Here is a 19,808-nt window from a genome sequence, read left to right on the forward strand (position 1 = left end):
GTACTTCAGGTATCAAAAGTAAAAGTACTCGTTTAAAGGATGGATCTTTTTACAGTATTAGGTTATTATGATTCTTATTTGAGCCTGTTTTTAATTACATTAAAGCCTTGTTTGTAAATGTGGAGCCAATAAAGATACTTAAAATACTGCGTAGAGTAGTAGTACAGTACTGCATTATACTACATAATGTGTTTTTATATGTACAAAGTATCTGTGAGTGTTAAAATAAATGTAAAAAGTAGCATCAAAGAGAAATACTTACAAGTACACATGTATTTAAAAAAGTGAGATACTGAAAGAGACAAACTCAAGGGTTTCACATTTGATAAATAATGTTTATTCTGTTGTAGAAAATGTAATAAATAAACAGTTATATGTACAATATTAAGGACATAAATATATGTTGTTGAAAATAACAAAAAGGAGACGTTTCGTCCGTTAAATAAATGTTCTTAGAGGTCATTGTTGCAATGAGATAAAGTCGAGTGGATTGGCGTCCTCAGCAGTGTCCGGGGAACGCTGCGTTCTGAAGATGCCAGAACTGTTCGCTGGTGAAGAGAGAAGCTCCGTTTGAAACCTGAGGACAGAAGAAAAGCTTTCTGTTAGAAACGTATTCTCTTTAACATCTCTGACATTCAAAAGCAGTTCGATGTCTGGGTTTGTTTGAGCATTTCATTTAGCTCAAGATTTAACCAACGAGACGTAGAATAAGTGCAGAGAGCATGGTGTTTACATTTAGGCTCAATCTAATATTTCATAGTAGGCTACTCAGGTCTTGTACTTGAGTAAAAGTAGAAGTACTCAGTTAGTCAAAGTAGAAGTACTCAAATCTTGTACTTGAGTAAAAGTAGAAGTACTCAGATCTTGTACTTGAGTAAAAGTAGAATTACTCAGATCTTGTACTTAAGTAAAAGTAGAAGTACTCAGGTCTTGTACTTGAGTAAAAGTAGAATTACTCAGATCTTGTACTTGAGTAAAAGTAGAAGTACTCTGTTAGTAAAAGTAGAAGTACTCAGGTCTTATACTTGAGTAAAAGTAGATCTTGTACTGGAGTAAAAGTAGAAGTACTCAGGTCTTGTACTTGAGTAAAAGTAGATCTTGTACTAGAATAAAAGTAGAAGTACTCAGATATTGTATTTGAGTAAAAGTAGAAGTACTCAGATCTTGTACTTGAGTAAAAGTAGAAGTACTCAGATCTTGTACTTGAGTAAAAGTAGAAGTACTCAGGTCTTGTACTTGAGTAAAAGTAGAAGTACTCAGATCTTGTACTTGAGTAAAAGTAGAAGTACTCTGGTCTTGTATACTTGAGTAAAAGTAGAAGCACTCAGATCTTGTACTTGACTAAAAGTAGAAGTACTCAGATCTTGTACTTGAGTAAAAGTAGAAGTACTCAGATCTTGTACTTGAGTAAAAGTAGAAGTACTCAGATCTTGTACTTGAGTAAAAGTAAAAGTACTCAGATCTTGTACTTGAGTAAAAGTTGAAATACTACTGTTATGGAGTATTTTAAGACCCTAGTATTTGTACTTTTACTTTAGTAAGTAATCTGAGTACTTCTTCCACCACATGAAACTGCGAAGAAGCATCTTTCGAACAGGCCGTCAAATAAAACCAACATGTCAGCCAAGTTTCTGGACTGAATGGAGGCTCTGAGACGCAGAACAGTAAAGCATGAAGAGACGAGCTCAGAGCAGGATATGAACATACCTGATAGGAGGGCTGCATTGGGGTCGTGCTCATGGAGGGAAAGTCTGCTTCCTGCTGGGCGTAGCCCTCTGTCGGCTGACCCAGGATCTGCTGCAGATTTTGGGGTTCTTGAACAGATTCTGATGCTTTCTGCTCCAGAACCTCCTCGCTGAGGCCGAGCTGCGCCGACAGGTACGAGATGTATCGGATGGTGAGGCGCAGAGTGTCGATTTTGGTGAGGGTCTGTCCTTCTGGAGCCACAGATTCAGGTAAATACGTCCTCAGGTGGTTCAGAGACTTGGTCAGATCCCTCATCCTGTGCTTCTCCCTGTCGCTCGCTGTCTGGCGCTTCTTCCCCGGGTATCTGGATCTGGATTTCTTTGTCGTGGAGGCAGGAAGAGTTTGGGCGTCTTGACTCTTCTGCTGAGGAACTGCCGGGCTTTTGAAGACCAAACAGTCCAAAGGGTTGGGTTCGTTCGTCTGGAAAGCGTTGGGGGAGAAGCAGAACGAGTCCACAGAGGAGGTGGGAGACAGGGAGCTGCTGCTGGCACTGAAATAGCCAGGATCTGAAGCTGCATCGAAGGCCAAAGTGTTGTATTGTTTGTCCATCAGGGAGTCGAAGAGGAAGGCTTCGTGGTGGAGCTGCAGGTCGGAGCAGAAGGAAACATCCATGGCTGCAGGAGAGATAGAAGCAGAGAGTGTTTCTGGTGAGGCAGGAGAGGAGAGTGAGGACTGAGGGAGATTTGGGATCCATATAAGAGGAGAGAGGTGTGATTTTGCACCTCCAGCGGCCACCTTGAGTCCTGAGAATCTGGGCGGGGGGTCTCGTGGGAAACATGGCAGCTCCAGGACTGAAGTGTGACTCGGTGATCCTCACACGGAGAGAAATGATGGAGAGAAATTCACACCACCCACTCCTGCAGCCTGGGAACAGGAGAGGAGTTACACCTCGAGTTAAAGACATCACACGAAGCAAGGAAAGAGAAACACGTGGATCCTTTACTTTACAGGAGACGAGTTAAAGGGCTCGGTCTGAACCGGAGGGGTCATTTTAGATTTCATGTAAAGCGTCTTTGAGCATTAGGAAAAGCGCTATAAAAATCCAATGTATTATTTCATTATTTATTATTATTTATTATTATTATTTCATTATTTATTATAAGAAATTAAATGAAGCAGCTAAAGAGAAATACATTACACATTTAATCAGAATCAAGCTTCATTTATCCCACGTGAAAATTCGGGTTTTGTAACAGTTTTCAGAATCAAATACAAATGAAAATATAAGAAAATAAAAAAATACAATATATTTTTTTTATATAGTTAAATAATGAAATGTAAAATAACAAAAAAATCTAATAAATACAAAGATAATTCTACAAACGTAACAAAATAAAGTAACATGTTTGCATAAAACTTCAAAAATCAAATATAAATAATATCAATAATGAAATAAAATAAAAATACTCATACAAACATCATTTGAAGTTCAACGTGTGCATAATACTTCAATTACATATACAAATATACAAATGTGTGCATTTAATCAAATACATATGCCTAAAAAAGAGAATACAAATGTCAGGCATTAAGAACAATGTATTCAACTTCATGTGGTATTTAATTTTTGTGAGAGAAAGAGCAAGTGTTCAATTAAATTATGTCTCAAATAAGGAACATTTTGTGTACTTTATTCACTTGTTGTGTTGTCTGTTGTGTACTAGTTTGCAAAGTGATGTTTTGTGACTGAAAGCAGACCCAACGATCCCCCAGGTCTGAAATGGTTCTGGGATTACAGAATAAAAGCCTAAAGCCTCTAACTGTGAGATCTCAGGTCCAGTGAAGCTCAACACCGTGTCCATCTTCTTTTTTGTTAATTTGTGTATTTGTGAGACTCATTAAAAGGCAGTCCTGCATCTCATTAACTCGGCCCGCTGTCCTCAGCCTGGAGAAGTGTGCCGGGCAGCAGCTGTGAAGTGTGAGGACTTTACACCTCGTGCTGTTTGGACAGCAGTGAGGCCTGGGGACACGGAAACTATAACTCCTGACACACTTTACATATGAGGAATATCAACTAAATGTGTTCAAATCGATTTAAAAAACCGAGTTAAGGTCCACTGTCCTGGGAACTGATCTTAAATACAGACATTCAGAACAAGAACTGTCATTTCCTTGTTGTGTTTTTTTGTTTTTTATGCTGCAAAAGCACTTTTTATTATGACATAACTTCACTAATGCATGGTATTGTGTTTCCCACTCAGTCACACAGCTGATTGTTTCAGACGCAGCTTTCTCTCTGGATTCTCTGTGTTATTTCTGAGGATGTAATGGTCAGGTGTGCTCTGATGTGGATCTGACCTCAGAGCAGCGTTCCCACTGAACGTCGTGTCACTTTTGACTCCTGCTCTGCAGCCGAGGTGAAACATGAGCAGGAGGTGTGAGGAGATCCCGCACCAATCCTCTCTGAAGCAACCAAAACACATCTGAAGCAGCATGCTGGAAAGTCTTAGTAAAGTATTTTAATTAAGAAAAGGTTTGAGGTACATATAACTAATAAAAACCCTAAAATAAATAATAGAAAGGGCAGACATTAAGAACTATTTATTCAACTTCAGGTTGTATTTTATTTTTGTGAGAGAAAGGGCAAGTAAGTGTCAATTATATCTAAAATCAGGAATATTTTGTGTACTCAATGTACTTAATGTGTCTCTCTTGTCTTGTGTTGTGTTCTAGTTTGTTATATATGTACCTTTTTTTTGTAAAGTGAAGTTTTGTGACTGAAAGCAGACACATTTTCAACGATACCAGGTCTGAGATGGTTCTTGCGTTACAAAATAAAAGCCTAAGCCCTTTAACTGTGAGATCTCAGGTCCAGTGAAGGATGAAATGTAAATGTACCTAAGTGTTATAATTAAGAACATTTTTGAGGTACATATCATTCAATATTAGTACAGACAATTCATCTAATTATTATGGTGTGACATGGGTCTGAGAAAAGTGTAATACAGGCTTAATAGCAGCATAACATGGAGATAACATTTGCAACAAAAACACATCTGCAGCTGGAGAAATATCCAACACAGGAGTGGTGGAAAGTAACTTAGTAAATGTACTTAAGAACATTTTTTAGGTACATATCATTTTTGTTGTAATTCAATAATTCCATCAATCAATCAATCAATAAATCGATCAATGTTTATTTATATAGCCCAATATCACACATGTTACATTTGTCTCAGTGGACTTCACAGTTTGTACAGAATATCAGTATGACAATACGACACCCTCTGTCCTTAGACCCTCTGTCCTTAGACCCTCACATCGTACAAGGAAACACTTCCAGAGAAACCCCACAGTTTAAAGGGGTACATGGGAGAAACCTCAGGGAGAGCAACAGAGGAGGGATCCCTCTCCCAGGACGGACAGACGTGCAATGCCGTGTGTAAATCGAAGAGATAATACATTTACAACATAGGTAGACCAAATGTTTGGAAATGCATGTGTGTATAATAAGAAGATGAATCCACGAGGATGTCAACAATCCTGTGGGAGCCATCAGGGAAGTAGTATGGTGAGAGCCAGGCAGGACCATTCAATATTAACACAGAAAATTCATCTAATTATTATGGTGTAACATGCAGGGCCGTTCCTGGCCAACATGAGGCCCCGTCGAGGCCCCCTCCGCAAGGTGAGGCCCCACGCAGTCTGCACGATCGGCCTGTAGGTAGGGACGGCTCTGGTAGTATGGGTCTGATACAAGTGTAATACAGGCTTAATAGCAGCATAACATGGGTGTAATACTTGTGTCATAATGGAGTAAGAGGGGTGTAATGTTTTAAAAACAATCAATCAATTTTCTAAAATATGTATTTGTGAATGCCCATTTAAGGGTTAATACAAAATAAATGAATACAGATATGTAATCAGCTATCTGTCACTTTCTAAAGCATTTTGAAAAGTGTTTAATATACTAACATAAATAATCAATTTATCATTATTATAAACAATTTTGCTTATTCTTCATAACAAATACTTTTACTTCCTTTACTTAGTTTGATAAGTGTGCTTTTATTAGATTTTTAAAAGCAGCACTTTGACTTTGAACAGAGTATTTAACCCCGTAGTATTGCTAAAGTTAATATCTAAATACTAATTATTGCCACTAAGTCATTGTTGAGTGTGACGCTTCACATCCTTTCACTCTTCTCTATGTTTAGGGTGAAAGAAAATCCTTATAATCTGATATTATTTCCCGTTGCAAATCCTCTAAAGTTTCCCAGCTGTCACTCCTCTTGCTCCTGATGTGTCTTCTGTTAATCCGCATTACGCTCTGATGGTGTTTACTCACATGTAATGAGAGAATAATCAGCACTGCGGTGTTAACCCTTTCATCACAGGCCCTTCTTCGAGGCTGCAGAGCGTATTAGCTCTTCTCTGATGAAAGGCCTCAGCGAGTGCATTAGGCTTTGCATATGAAATGAGATGTGGCAACACCAAGCTCATTCTGCAGAGCCATGAATATTAAAGCTGTGGCTCCGCGGGTAATTAACCGTCCGGAGGTGAGAGGAGAGGGCAGAGATCTGGATTATCAGAGTCTAGACTCTGCGGTGCCGAGGAGCTCGGAGTGTTTGCTCAGCCACATTAACAGAGACACACTAAATAAACCGAGTCGCCTGCAGGACGACGAGGAAAAAACGCGTCTGACATGTCAGAGCACGAGAGGGAATCACGCTAACGTTTCAGGAAGTGCTCGTGTCTCTGTGGCTCTCATTGATCTGAGTTTAGATCGTGTTTTTATGTTACTAGATTCGATTCAACTTTTGCATGTTTGCATCCAGACAGAACGTGCAAAGAAAGTGCCCGAGGTTTCAATAAACTCACATAACAAACATTGTGTAGTAAAGTACATAAATGTGTAATATCTTTGGATAAGGTGCAGGGTTTAGGAATATAAGTGGGATTTTAGGAAGTCATTTAGGTGTGTTGGTATAAAACAATATTTTGGGTAAGGAGAAAGTTCATAACTCTGCACGAAAAGAGCGTGGGTAAAACAATGTGAACATATTATTATTAGACAGAGGCGGGAAGTAACTAAGTACATTCATTCAAGTACTGCACTTAAGTACTACTTTGAGGTACATGTACTTTACTTGAGTATTTCCATGTTATACTCCACTACAGTTCAGAGGTAAAGGGTGTACTTGCACTACGTTTATTGAATAGTTACTTTACAGATCTGGATGAATGATGTGAAATCTAATCAAGTGTTAAATCAGACTTTAGTTCCACCTGGAGTAAATCCACCAGCTACCCTTTAGTATACAAAGTCATTCAAACTAGCTGCACCTTTACCAGCTTTGAGAACACTTTCATGATCAATCATTATAAAACATATCATATCTATTATTCTGAAATGGACCAATCTGCACAATGACTACTTTTACTGTCGCTACTTTCACTATATTTTGATGATAATACTTTTCTACTTTCACTTGAGGAACATTTTGAATGCAGGACTTTTACTGTAACAGAGTATTCCTACACTCTGGTACTTCTACTTTTACTCAAGTACAATATCTGAGTACTTCTACTTTTACTCACTTACAATATCTGAGTACTTCTACTTTTACTCAAGAACAAGATCTGAGTACTTCTACTTTTACTCAAGAACAATATCTGAGTACTTCTACTTTTACTCACTTACAATATCTGAGTACTTCTACTTTTACTCAAGAACAAGATCTGAGTCCTTCTACTTTTACTCAAGAACAAAACTGGAGTACTTCTACTTTTACTCAAGTACAAGATCTGAGTACTTCTACTTTTACTCAAGTACAAGATCTGAGTACTTCTACTTTTACTCTGGGTGTCAGTTTGACTTTACGTCCAGCAGAGGGCGCTCTGTCTTCCTTCAGATTAAAATACATCAGTCCAAATAACTGTGAGATGAATTACCCGCACTGCATCATGGGAAAAAAAGCTTCGAAAGATGACAAACACATGAAACAATTTTCAATATTTTATTATAAATAGTCGTATAAAGAAAATGTAAAAATAGTTGTTAAGACGTATCAATATTTACAGGGACCATTTCACATGGACAAAATAAATAAAAAGTAAGATAGCATATATATATTAAATAAATTATAAATGTTTCACAGTGAGGCAGTAAAAACAGAAGTAGTTTGTTGTTGTTGGAGGAAGAGGAAGAGGAAGAGGAGGAGGACGAAGAGGAGAACGAAGAGGAAGAGGAGGAAGAGGATGGAGCGTTTTCCAGATTTTAACCCCAGTACTCTCTGGGAACCAGCGGCATGCAGAACTCTTTCCCGGACATCTGTAATGAAAAAAGAAAATGGATTAGCATGTTGTACTTTTATTCAACAAGATGCATGTTTTTTGCACACTGCACTGTAAACCCGAATAAATCACAAGAACTAGTAAACCGGTTGCTTTTTAATATTTTAAATTGATTCATAAAGGTGAACGTTTTCAGAGCTTGAATGTTGTTGTTTACTTAATTTGTCAGATAGTCCAAATTCATCAAAAAATATCTAGTATCAGAGGAAGTCAAAATATTGAAGGTACTTTGTATTATTTATTAACTACCACACTACCTCTTTCTAACTCTGCACAGCTCTACACTTTGATTATAGTATTTGTCATATTTGGTTTGACTTTACTCCGTTTCTTATATATTTATATTTTGTGTAAATATCGTTTTGTAGAATAGAATATAATTTAAGATGTATGTTTTGCCCCGACGTGTTCTTCTGTCTGAGTTTTTTTGCATGCACCGTTTACACCAAAGCAAATTCATGTGTTAACGTTCTCGTGATAACATTCTGATTCTAACTCATGAACAACATGATTGGACGTTAACATACCTGACAGTAGGTCTGAGTTGTTGGAGGCGACTGCACGATGGCGTCCAGGCTCACGTCTCCTTGAGGAGCATCGTAGTACTGCCTGCTGTACTGATCCACTCCGAAACTACAACTCCCAGAATACACCTGGGCAGGGTACAGGCTCTGGTTCTGGCCCTGCAGCTCCTGTGCTCCCATGATGGAGGATCCGTGCTGGAAGTATCCCAGGAGGTCAGGCGAGGAGGAGGAGGTGTCGCTGGCCGAAGTGTCTCCTTGCTCCTTCCTCTGGAAAAGCTCCTCCTCGCTGAGGCCCAGCTGCGACGAAAGGTGGGAAATGTAGTTTATCGTGAGGCGAAGGGTCTCTATTTTGGTCAGGGTCTGTCCTGCAGGAGCCACTGAAGGCGGGAGGTATGAACGAAGATGATGAAGAGCCTTCGTCAGATCCCTCATCCTCATCTTCTCCTTCTCGCTGGCGCTCTCTCTCTGTTTGCTGCGTATCCGGTTCCCTCGACCCGACTTCCTGCCACGCTTTTCCGGTTTGGAAGAGCTCTGAGGCATGTGCTGGTAGGACGGGGAGACGCTGGAGTCCAGAGAGGGAGAGAAGGTTTCTGAAGAGCAGATGCTGGAAAGGTCCGAATCGGAGAACCACAGGTTGTAGTTGAGCACTGAAGAAGAGGTATCCATGTTGTGTTGAGGGAGGCTGAGGTTTGACTGAGAGCTGCTGAGCTCCACTGGTATATAAGTGCAGGCCGCAGAGGTGTCACTTCACACCTCTGCTGGTTCTCACACACACACACACACACACACACACACACACACACACACACACACACACACACACACACACACACACACACACACACACACACACACACACACACACACACACACACACTCCACTGTGTCTGGGAACATTCAGCTACCGGAGTGTGACTTTTGACTCCTGCTCAAACAATAAACAGTTTTCAGCTTTCCTTCAGGTTTCTGTCCTGCAGAGACCCAGATGCATTCTGCACATGTTTAGGAGACGGGGTTTGTTTTGGATAATCTTACTTCTCCCGCGTTCCCTTTCTCACACTAAAGCCAAGAGCGAATTGGACTAAATAATAAGAAAGTGTGAAGAGGTGATAGGCTGCAGATAAACAACTTTCTATTGTGTTATTCCTGGAGAGATTGATTGATTTCATTTCTTTTTGCGTCATTGGTTTTATGAGGATTTTTTGAGTTTATTGATGAGAATGATAGTTTATTTTAATCAATCATTCCCTAACAAAATGGGCTCTCTTCTTTCCAAATTTAAAAATCACATTTGGTACCAGAATAGATAACATTACTGAATCACAACTCATGGGTTTCATAGTCATCAAGTCAACCAAAAATGAACATACATTTAGTTAATACTGCAGTAAAGGTTCATCTGTTATGTACATGAAGACAGGAAAGTAAACCTCATCATCAATTTCACAGAGCTCATCCAAAAATAAAAAAAATTGGCCAAAACCATCTAGATAGCAGAAGGTTTCATTACAATGAGTTCTTAACTTTTGACCCAATATAAATACATCTCTTTATTCTGTGCCCCCCCCCCCCCAAAAAAGAGTTCTAAAATATAATATGGTATACATTTGGAGAGCTGATACCAGGAAATACATATTGATCTTATGAAGCAATGCATTGACATTAACATCATCTCTTCAAAAAGTGCATATATTGAATTACTACGATTCAATCAATCAATCAATGTTTATTTATAGCCCAATATCACACATGTTACATTTGTCTCAGTGGACTTCACAGTGTGTACAGAATATCAGTATGACAATACGACACCCTCTGTCCTTAGACCCTCTGTCCTTAGACCCTCTGTCCTTAGACCCTCACATCGTACAAGGAAACACTTCCAGAGAAAACCCACAGTTTAAAGGGGAACATGGGAGAAACCTCAGGGAGAGCAACAGAGGAGGGATCACTCTCCCAGGACGGACAGACGTGCAATAGATGCCGTGTGTAAATTGAAAAGATAATACATTTACAACATAGGTAGACCAAATGTTTGGAAATGCATGTGTCCGTAATAAGAAGATGAATCCACGAGGATGTCAGCAATCCTGTGGGAGCCATCAGGGAAGTAGTATGGTGAGAGTCTGCAGGACCGCAGAGACAGGTTCAGCCACGACTCGAAGTCCACGACTCAGATCCAGAACTCAGGATCCAGGACACACGATTAAATTCCAATCTATTCCAGATTTATATTCTCTCTCTAAATGACTTTTCTTTCATTCAATTCGCATCTCTGAAGACCTAAACAGTTTGTGAGTAGAGACATTATTACAGTTAGGGAGTTTAATTAAAGTGAAATATCTGCTGAGCTCGAACATTTTGAGTCTAGCTTCAGGTTTAGTGTATTTTCATGATTCAACACAATTTACAATTGATCAAACGTTGACTCTGCTCCCCTTGTTTGGAAGTCAATGGTTTTCTGAATGTGTTTTTGGGTGTTAGCCTGAAATAAGGTCTGAGGTCAACACAAACTGAAGATACCTTTACGTGAAGTCATGTGACCGTGCTGTAGTTCCTTTAGAGCCTAACGTCATAGAGGGGAGTTCACATGTGGAGGTGTTCCTGCTGAACAGAACTTGTATCATAAACCTGGTTTGCAAAAATACTTATTCTCATCTGCTGCTAAACTCTATCGATTCCTCATGTCCTTGATTCAGAAGTCTATCAGAGCAGATTATGATCTTCTGTCCTCTTTCTTTATCCTCCTCACTTCACTCCATCCTTGAACCTGGCATCCTGTGTGTTCTCCTCCACTTTATAACCCACACTTTCCCACCAACACAATCATTTCATTATCTGCTGTGATCTCTGACCCTTCACTTTCTTTATCTTGAATCGTCGATTAAAAACGTCCTCTGCTGCTACTGTTCCGGCTGTATGTGCTTCTGTGGAGGAGCCTGTGTCTCACATGGCTGAAATGTAAATGCTTAATGAAGCATGACGACCTGCATTACCCGTACAGTTAAGCGGAGGCGTGATGGTTTCACGCTGATGAGAACTGATGAGTCCGGAGGCGTCACTTCACACCTCAGCTGTGAGAACGGGAGTGATGCTGGACTCACTGCTGACCTCCCTCTTCACCCTCTTCACCCGGGGTTTCTCCTGGTTGAAAAAGTGATGCTTTTTAAATCAGAAACTGTGAGTTAACTTTCAGAAAGTCCACCTCTTGTTGCACATGGTTATACTTTAACAAAGACAGTATTGAACTTTGTTGCTTGGTTCGTTAAATGATTTCCTTAAAAAAGAAAATCAACATTTCAATATCGATTCATCTGCCATTTATTTTCTAGATTTATCCATCGATCATTTGGTCTATAAAATGTCCTGAAATGCAAATGTCCACCTTTGTTTCTCAAAGTCCACGGTGATGTCTTTACATGTTTGGTTTTTCAGTACAAAACTCAATTATATTCACTTTAGGATAACATGTAAGATGTATTTAGAAATAGGTATGCTTTTTGAATCAGAAAATGTGATGTAACTTTCAGAAAGTCCACCTTGTGTTGCTTCAAAGCACATGACGGTGTTGTGTTGCTTGGTTAGGGTTAGGATTAGGGTTAGGGTTAGGGTTAGGGTTAGGGTTAGGGTTAGCCATTATTGCCATTTATGTTCTTGATTTATCCATCATTCATTTGGTCTATACAACTGGAGTGATGCTGGAGTCACTGCTAACCTCTCTATTTACCCTCTTTACCCGTTAGATTTATTTCAAAAAAGTTTTGCATTTTAAATCAGAAAGTCCACTTTGTGTTGCTTCAGAGCTCAAACACAGTGTTATAATTTAACAACACTACAAAAACTCGAAATCTTGCCAAGTATATTTGTTTAATATCCAGCCAGAATATGTCTCTATGCCTGATATAAGACAGACTAACTTTAGAAGTAACACTGCAGTGAGATATCGGGTCTTGTTTTTAGACGATGCATCATCTTGTTGAGTCAAAAAATCTTATTTTGAGTTGTATCTCTGATGAAACACATATTTTTTTAGAAAATCACCAACTAACATCAGAAAACACAACACTTTGGAGCATTTGCGGCTTATATTGGAACACAACATTTCCTGATTCTGGTCAAATATAGTTCAAAATGAGTTCTCCAGATAATCACAAGATCAGATTTATCTAAATATCCCTTCTTATTTCAAGAAAACAGCAATATCTGCCATTTGAGAATGAAAAAATTACTTGGTTGATTAATGATTATCAAAATCAACTTAAAAATCGATGTTGTCTAATGAAGGACTTTTAAAGAGTCAACTTGTGGTTACAGCATGTTCGGTATTCATCTTGTTAATTCAATCATGGTAACGTCACCTGTCATAAAACCAATCATTCCTCAAGTCAGATTCTTCTGATCTCACTTCATATGAAACACAAGCTCTTTTTGGGCTCAGTATAACGAAAATATATCATCGTCGCTGATGGACGGCGGAGGACTGGCAGCACAAAAAATATTGTGTAAAACCAAAAGTTGAAACACAAAACTGTCCAAAATACAAATTGGTTTAGTTTTTATTCAGGGTTTCCTTTGGCTTGCCGCCTCCTTGAGTTTCTTTGACCAGAAATATGAAGCCATGCCAGCTCAAGGGACAACACACATACATAGAATTATGAAAATACATAATTATAATACGGTTATTTAGTATAGCACCTTTCACAGAAATACATTCACAAAGTGCTTCCCAAGAAAGAACAAAGTTAAAATGAAGACCACAGAAACATGGATACAATAACACGAGGCAGACATGTAAGGTTAACATAAAAACAAAACACAGACCACGGAGAGTCCCAAAAGGAACAAACAGAACAAATCACATCTCATGTAAAAACAAAAGCCATTGTAAAAAGATGATTCTTCATGTGTGTGTAATATGACTGTACTAAACAGATAAGTGTGCTGTGTCAGTGTGAGGTCAGGGTGAACTGGGGTTGAACCAGTGAGCTAACCTCACCAGGCTGAGGCTGTGGGATCTGTCTGACCGGGAGTTTAGCACCTCTGGGTGGAGGCTCCCCCCCCCCCACAGGCTCAGAATCTGGGCCACCTGCCACCTGTCTGCCCCTCCAAACTCTATCAAACCCACCATGACCTCCAGGGAGCTCCCTCTGCGGGGACTCCTGTGGGAACATTGGGTTGGTGTCATGGAAAACATTAATACAGCAAAGACAAAAACATTACAGAGAATAAATACCAATACCATCATTGCAAAACCTTCTCTGCTATAACATGTGCAATATTATTATTATCAACAATATTCTTTAATAACATGCAATTATCTGCCACTACGTCTTTTGCACTACTAAATACTGTTAATATTTACATTAATTATGTGACGGCCTATGTTAGTGTACAGTTTTACTATTATGCTGCTGTGTTTATTGTATTTTTGTAACTCTGGCGCAACAATTTCCTTCGGGATAAATATATATTATATTATATATATATCCTATATCTTATCTCTCTTATCCTATTTTATTAGACTTCCAGATTATTCTACTTTGTATATTCATTGTTCAATTTTAACCTCTAGCTTTTTTAGAGTGTTTTTACATTTATATAATGTTATTTAATAATACTGTATGTCGCTAGCACCATGTATTAATGCTTTTAACTAATAAAGTAATTTGAATTGCCTTGTGTTGCTGTAAGAATAGACTCGCCTTGATTTATAATTAGGATATCTGACAAAAAAAGGGGAGAACATACAAATGCAATGGCATGAAAGCAGCATGGGATCAGAGGATTCAGCCTCTTCCAGTATCATCTTTTCATTGATTGTTTATTCCAGGATTTTAATAGAGGTCTGTCTCGGAGGGGCTGGAAGGTGAGCGAGTTGCTTACATTAGCGTAGCTTGTTCCTCTGATAACTTATGATTAAGACATTAAGTAGAATTTGACTGGGTGCTGATTTATCTGCAGAGGTTTCCTCTCCAAAACTTTAGACATGGTGATCAAAACTGCAACGAACACGGAATAAAAGGGTTTCAAGTTAAAAATCAGTGTTGGAATAAGAGGGAGGCTAACTAGCTAAAGACTAACGTTAGCTTAGCTTGTTTCTATGATAACTTAAAGGAGACCTATCATGCTATATTTAAATGATATAGTATGACCATACCTATATAAGGCATATTTATACATTTTATTTTTCAAAATACCAAACAGATCATTTGATCATTTTTTAGCCATGCCTCGTTTCGCTCATTTTCGCTCTATTCCAAGCCTGTCTTTGAAAATTCTGAGCAGCGGCTGACCACGCCCCCCTGCAGAAGAGGGGGGCATGAGCCGGAGAGAGTCACGTTACCATGCTTGCTGTGATTACGAGTGTAGAATAAACATGTCATCTCAGAGCAATGCATGTGTTCAAGCATATTATCAATTTGATCCAGAAACTGACCCTGAAGCAGCGGAGGTTTTGGTGGAGGTGCAAACACATGTGCAAACATCTCAGGACGTTTCTGAATGGTTAGTTGACAAGCTGTTGTCCCTATTTATTTTACTCTGTTTGTTACGATGCTTGCTACTTATTCCGTTCATATTTTGGCTAATTAGCAAGAATGCAATGTGTACAGTTTGTAACTTAGAGTTTGACCCAGCAATAAGTCTCTGAAAGGCGGGGAAAAGTTGTGTGTGGATAGAGGCAGAGCGCAGCGGCAGGCAGGCAGAGAGGAGCAGGCCCCCCCCACAGAGCGCACCCAGAGGACAGGCTGCGTCACCTCACTTTGTAACCCAGGAAAGGAGCAGGAATCCTGGGTACGTGAGTGTTACAAGTGCATTAAACTGTCTTAATCCGACAGCCGCTGATGTGCACGGAAGTCTGTCCGTGTCGTTAACATTTGAATAGCCAAATGGACGGAAATCCATTCCGTCCTATATGCGAATGACAGGTTTGGCAATGCAGGTAGCCGTGGCTCATTCCCCTGATAGGTGGACAGTTGACCAATAAGCGGAGCACCTCTTTGTGACGTAGAAAAGTGTTGAAATCTGGATCCGTTTTTTTCAGATCCGTTGCAGCCCCTTTTTTAGATATTTATTATTTATCAATCCTGCTAATTATTATAGCTGAAAACAACTAAGATCAGAAAAGTGTATGGTAAAAATGTGGTTTAAAACTGGGAAAAGTGTGAATTTATGAGAGCTACTAACAACACAATGCGAACAGAGATACATTAAATCGCACAATTGCACATTTCTCTGTTTAAAAATTGTTGGAAACATTTTGGGTAATGTAAGTACAAAGCTTCCCAAAAATATATGCAAGGTATCGTTTTTAAACATCTTGTAATGGTAATGTTATAATATATATATGATATATATATATATTACTGTTGATGAGGCTAAGCTAATAGGCACTGTTTCATTCAACTCAGTAAAATAATGTTATTTTAGATAAGTGTGACGAGATTCATCTTAACTTGTGTGGTATGCTTCACTGTGTGTGTGTGTGTGTGTGTGTGTGTGTGTGTGTGTGTGTGTGTGTGTGTGTGTGTGTGTGTGTGTGTGTGTGTGTGTGTGTGTGTGTGTGTGTGTGTGTGTGTGTGTGTGTGTGTGTGTGTGTGTGTGTGTGTGTGTGTGTGTGTGTGTGTGAGGTGGCAGGTGAGGGAGACAAATTCTGCACCCTAGGTGTGAAACATAGCTGGAACCGGAGGGGTCGGCCAGAGGTGGGCTGTAAATGTCCTCTAATTGTAAGACAGTGACATTCACAGAACTAAGCAAGATCCACCAGAGAAAAACTTAATAAATAAAATAAATAATATATTTCTTTATTTGATTTTATATTGTCAATTCCCTTTTCCACTTTTTAAAGTATTTAAAGTATTGTATCTATCTATCTATCTATCTATCTATCTATCTATCTATCTATCTATCTATCTATCTATCTATCTATCTATCTATCTATCTATCTATCTATCTATCTATCTATCTATCCATCTATCTAAAGGAATTAAAATACAATAAAGTGCTGAAAAGGAAAGAAAGGGTCAGGAACTGAGCGTTGAAATGATTAAACATTTTAATAATATTCCATTATTTCTGACCTAAATCTAAGTTAATCAGCCTAAATGTACCCAAGTCAAGTTAGATAATATTAAATAATGGTCTTTAATGATCTTGTATTGGTTGCCCTTTAGTTTGACATGCAGGTGAAGCTGGTGGACGGATCAGCGGAGAGTCTTTCACACCTCGGCCAGAGTAAACACATCCTATACTGCTCACACTTCTGTGCTTTCTGTGTTTATACAACCTGCCCCCCCCCCGACACACAGCTGCCACTGACATGGGAACATCATCTGCTCACAGCCACCATAACTGAAATGTTATCATGTTTTACAGCCAGAGTGATGAATAAGCAGAAAATAAGATTCATAATAATAACAACATGTGATTTATACAGCACGTTTCCTGGTGCTCAAAGCGCTTAGATTAGTCTTGAAAAATAAATATGAAATCAGATGAAATACAATTACAAGTGTTATCTTGCTTCTTGCTATCCCAACAATATTCAAATTTGTGTCAATGAAACACATGTTTTATGTTGAGTAAGATGGAAATTGGCATTCATCTTCTAAACTCAAAGTGGACCTATCATGCTATATTTGAATAATATAGTGTAGGACCATACCTATATAAGGCATATTTATACTTTTCATTTTTCAAAATACCAAACTGATCATGCATTTTAGCCATTCCTCATTTCGCTCAATTTAACACTGCCTTTCATGCTCGGATTCAGTGAGAACAGCACCATCTGGTGGCCTGAAATATCTACTACAGCGTCTCCAGCGCTTTGGAACGGCAATGTCCGTGGCTGTCTCCTCCTGATTGGTGGAGTTGGCCCAATAGCCGTAGCGCCACTTCTGTGACGACATAAAAGTGTTCAAATCTGGATCAGTCTCTATCAGATCCGTTGCAGCCCCTTTTTAAAAAGATTTGGGTATGGAGGAAAATAGAGAGGGTTGTGTTTTCTGACACTTGGTGAGTTCCCTGAAACACCGGGGACACATATTCATGTATAAAAGACGTACAAAAGTGCATTTTGCATGATAGGTCACCTTTCATTTTGGCAATGAAGCAATAAGTGTTCTTGCCAACATGTTGAACTATTATTTTGGATGTGGACGGACAACTGTAAAAACGTGTAATTCATGATAAAGAAAATGTGCAGAGGACGTTACCTTAACTTTGGTCCTCAAGAGATGTAAAGATGTCAAGGCGGATTGAGCGGAAAACACTTTAAATGTAACCATAACTGAAATATTATCATGTTTTACAGCCAGAGTGATGAATAAGCAGAATACAAGATTAGTCTTGACAAATAAATATGATTTCCGATTAAATACAGTTAAGAGTGATATCTCTTCTCATCAGTGGCGAGCCGTCAGGGCCCTCTAGGACCTCAAAACATTTTTTTTTTAAATATTATTTTTTATATTTTTTTGTTGCTACATTTTTTATTAGTTTTACCAAAATAACTTGATTTAATTGTATTTAAAATAACATTTCCAAAGAAAAATAAATCCTTCGAATCTGCCTGTTCAGTTTCTGTTGGAATGTGAAGGGTTAAATGCAGTCTCTGCGAGTTACTGTGAAGATGGGAGGGCTTGTTAGTGACGCGTCCTTAAACCCGGAAGTAAGCTGCGCTCGGATTCCCTCGACAGAAAGCAATGGGATTTCTCCATAGGATTTTGGTAAATAGCTCGAAATAAGGTCTGTAGAAAACGAACCTGTTAGATAAATGCAAGTTTTGTTCAGCCGGATAATATCCACATGTCTACCCTACTTTTATTATTTTCGAATCATAAATCTAATCAATAGATTTATGATCGACAGATTTATGATTAGCATAAGTTCGTTCATGATGGCTCACTTCAGTGATAGTGATGACATCGTTGCGGTCAGAGGGCCTAGGTATAAAAGTCACGGCTCGCCACTGCTTCTCATCTTTTACCTGGTAAGGAAGCAAATAAGAGCATTTCCCCAAAGTATTCAAATGTGTCTTAAACCTTTGTTTTAATGTTAAGTAAGATGAGAGTAGTGACATCCATTTTATAATCTTAAATGTGGCAATGAAGCAAGTAAGTGCTCTTCCCAAAATGTTGAAATATTATTTTGCATAAAACATTACTATAACTGTGGTCCAGATGTAAAGACTTTACACTTCCCTCTTTAACCTTCCTGTTGTCCACGGGTCAAATGTTTTTGTGCCGGGTTAAAGGTTTAATTTATGTTAGTGCCAGAAAAATAACATTTTTTAGTACTTTTTTTCCCGAGAACAGAAGTAAGATCACTTTCATTAGGTTTGATTCAAATTATTTGTTTTTACATAATTTACACAACACCATTTTTTAAAAGAAAAAATCTTTCAAATGTTGAAGTGAATGCAAAACCATATCATAACGTCCTTTCACAAACTCTCACACAACTTGGTAAGTGTAACCCAAACAATATCTAAATCTTTAAAGCACTTCTTCAGGACTTTTGTCAAATGTGGCCTCAATCTTTGTCAATTTATTAAGATTTTGTATTAGTTTTATTCTTCTTTTACCCATGAAGACATGCCAGAAATGTTTTTGGTGAGTAATTGGAAAACAAATGATGATTTTGGGAGTGAAATATCGTTTAAATAAACTCTATTTGCATGTAAGAGTATAACGTGTTTCGTAGCATGAATTATAAACCAGGAAACTGTATGATAAGCCCTCAGCTTTATTCAAGTCATGACGGAGCTACTATTTTACAACCGATATCCACAGGTCTACAGTATGTACAACAACAAATACAGTAGTGGTAGTCAGACTATTGTGTAAATTCACAGACATGTGGATAACAACCGCACACACAAACACACACACAGCTCAGTCACGCCAAAAAAAACATAACATGCTCCTTAGAAATCTTGACACATGTTGTCAGAAATGCAGCAGGTTCTGTAAAAGAGTTCTTGGTCAGAACATTAAAATGAGAGCATCATATCAAAACATCTAATTTCACTTATTTAGAAAAGAAAAAAAATCAATAAACAAACAGTTCCTTATTTGATGTCATGGCAAGATGTGACAGATATTCTACGTTTTCACCACTCATAATCACAGCTCTACTTTAACAAACACACACAACGTGTTTTCGAGGGACAAGAAGGAGGAGAATCCAGTCCGCTGTTCCAATAAAATAAAAATAAATAATTCCTACATTTAATTAAAT

At 38.5% G+C, this 19,808-nt stretch overlaps 1 protein-coding gene across 1 annotated transcript; it reads right to left on the minus strand.

Annotated features, from left to right (window-relative positions):
* Positions 1 to 8,561: 8,561 nt before the first annotated feature.
* LOC307025844 (uncharacterized protein) lies at positions 8,562 to 9,233 on the minus strand (the record flags this gene model as incomplete). The annotated part of the gene is made up of 1 exon (XM_079660792.1): positions 8,562 to 9,233. One exon carries the CDS (start codon positions 9,231 to 9,233, stop codon positions 8,562 to 8,564), a length of 672 nt encoding a protein of 223 aa, XP_079516918.1.
* Positions 9,234 to 19,808: the final 10,575 nt, after the last annotated feature.

This window comes from Notothenia rossii (assembly GCF_949606895.1).
Source record: "Notothenia rossii genome assembly, chromosome: 2".
Lineage (NCBI taxonomy): Eukaryota > Metazoa > Chordata > Actinopteri > Perciformes > Nototheniidae > Notothenia > Notothenia rossii.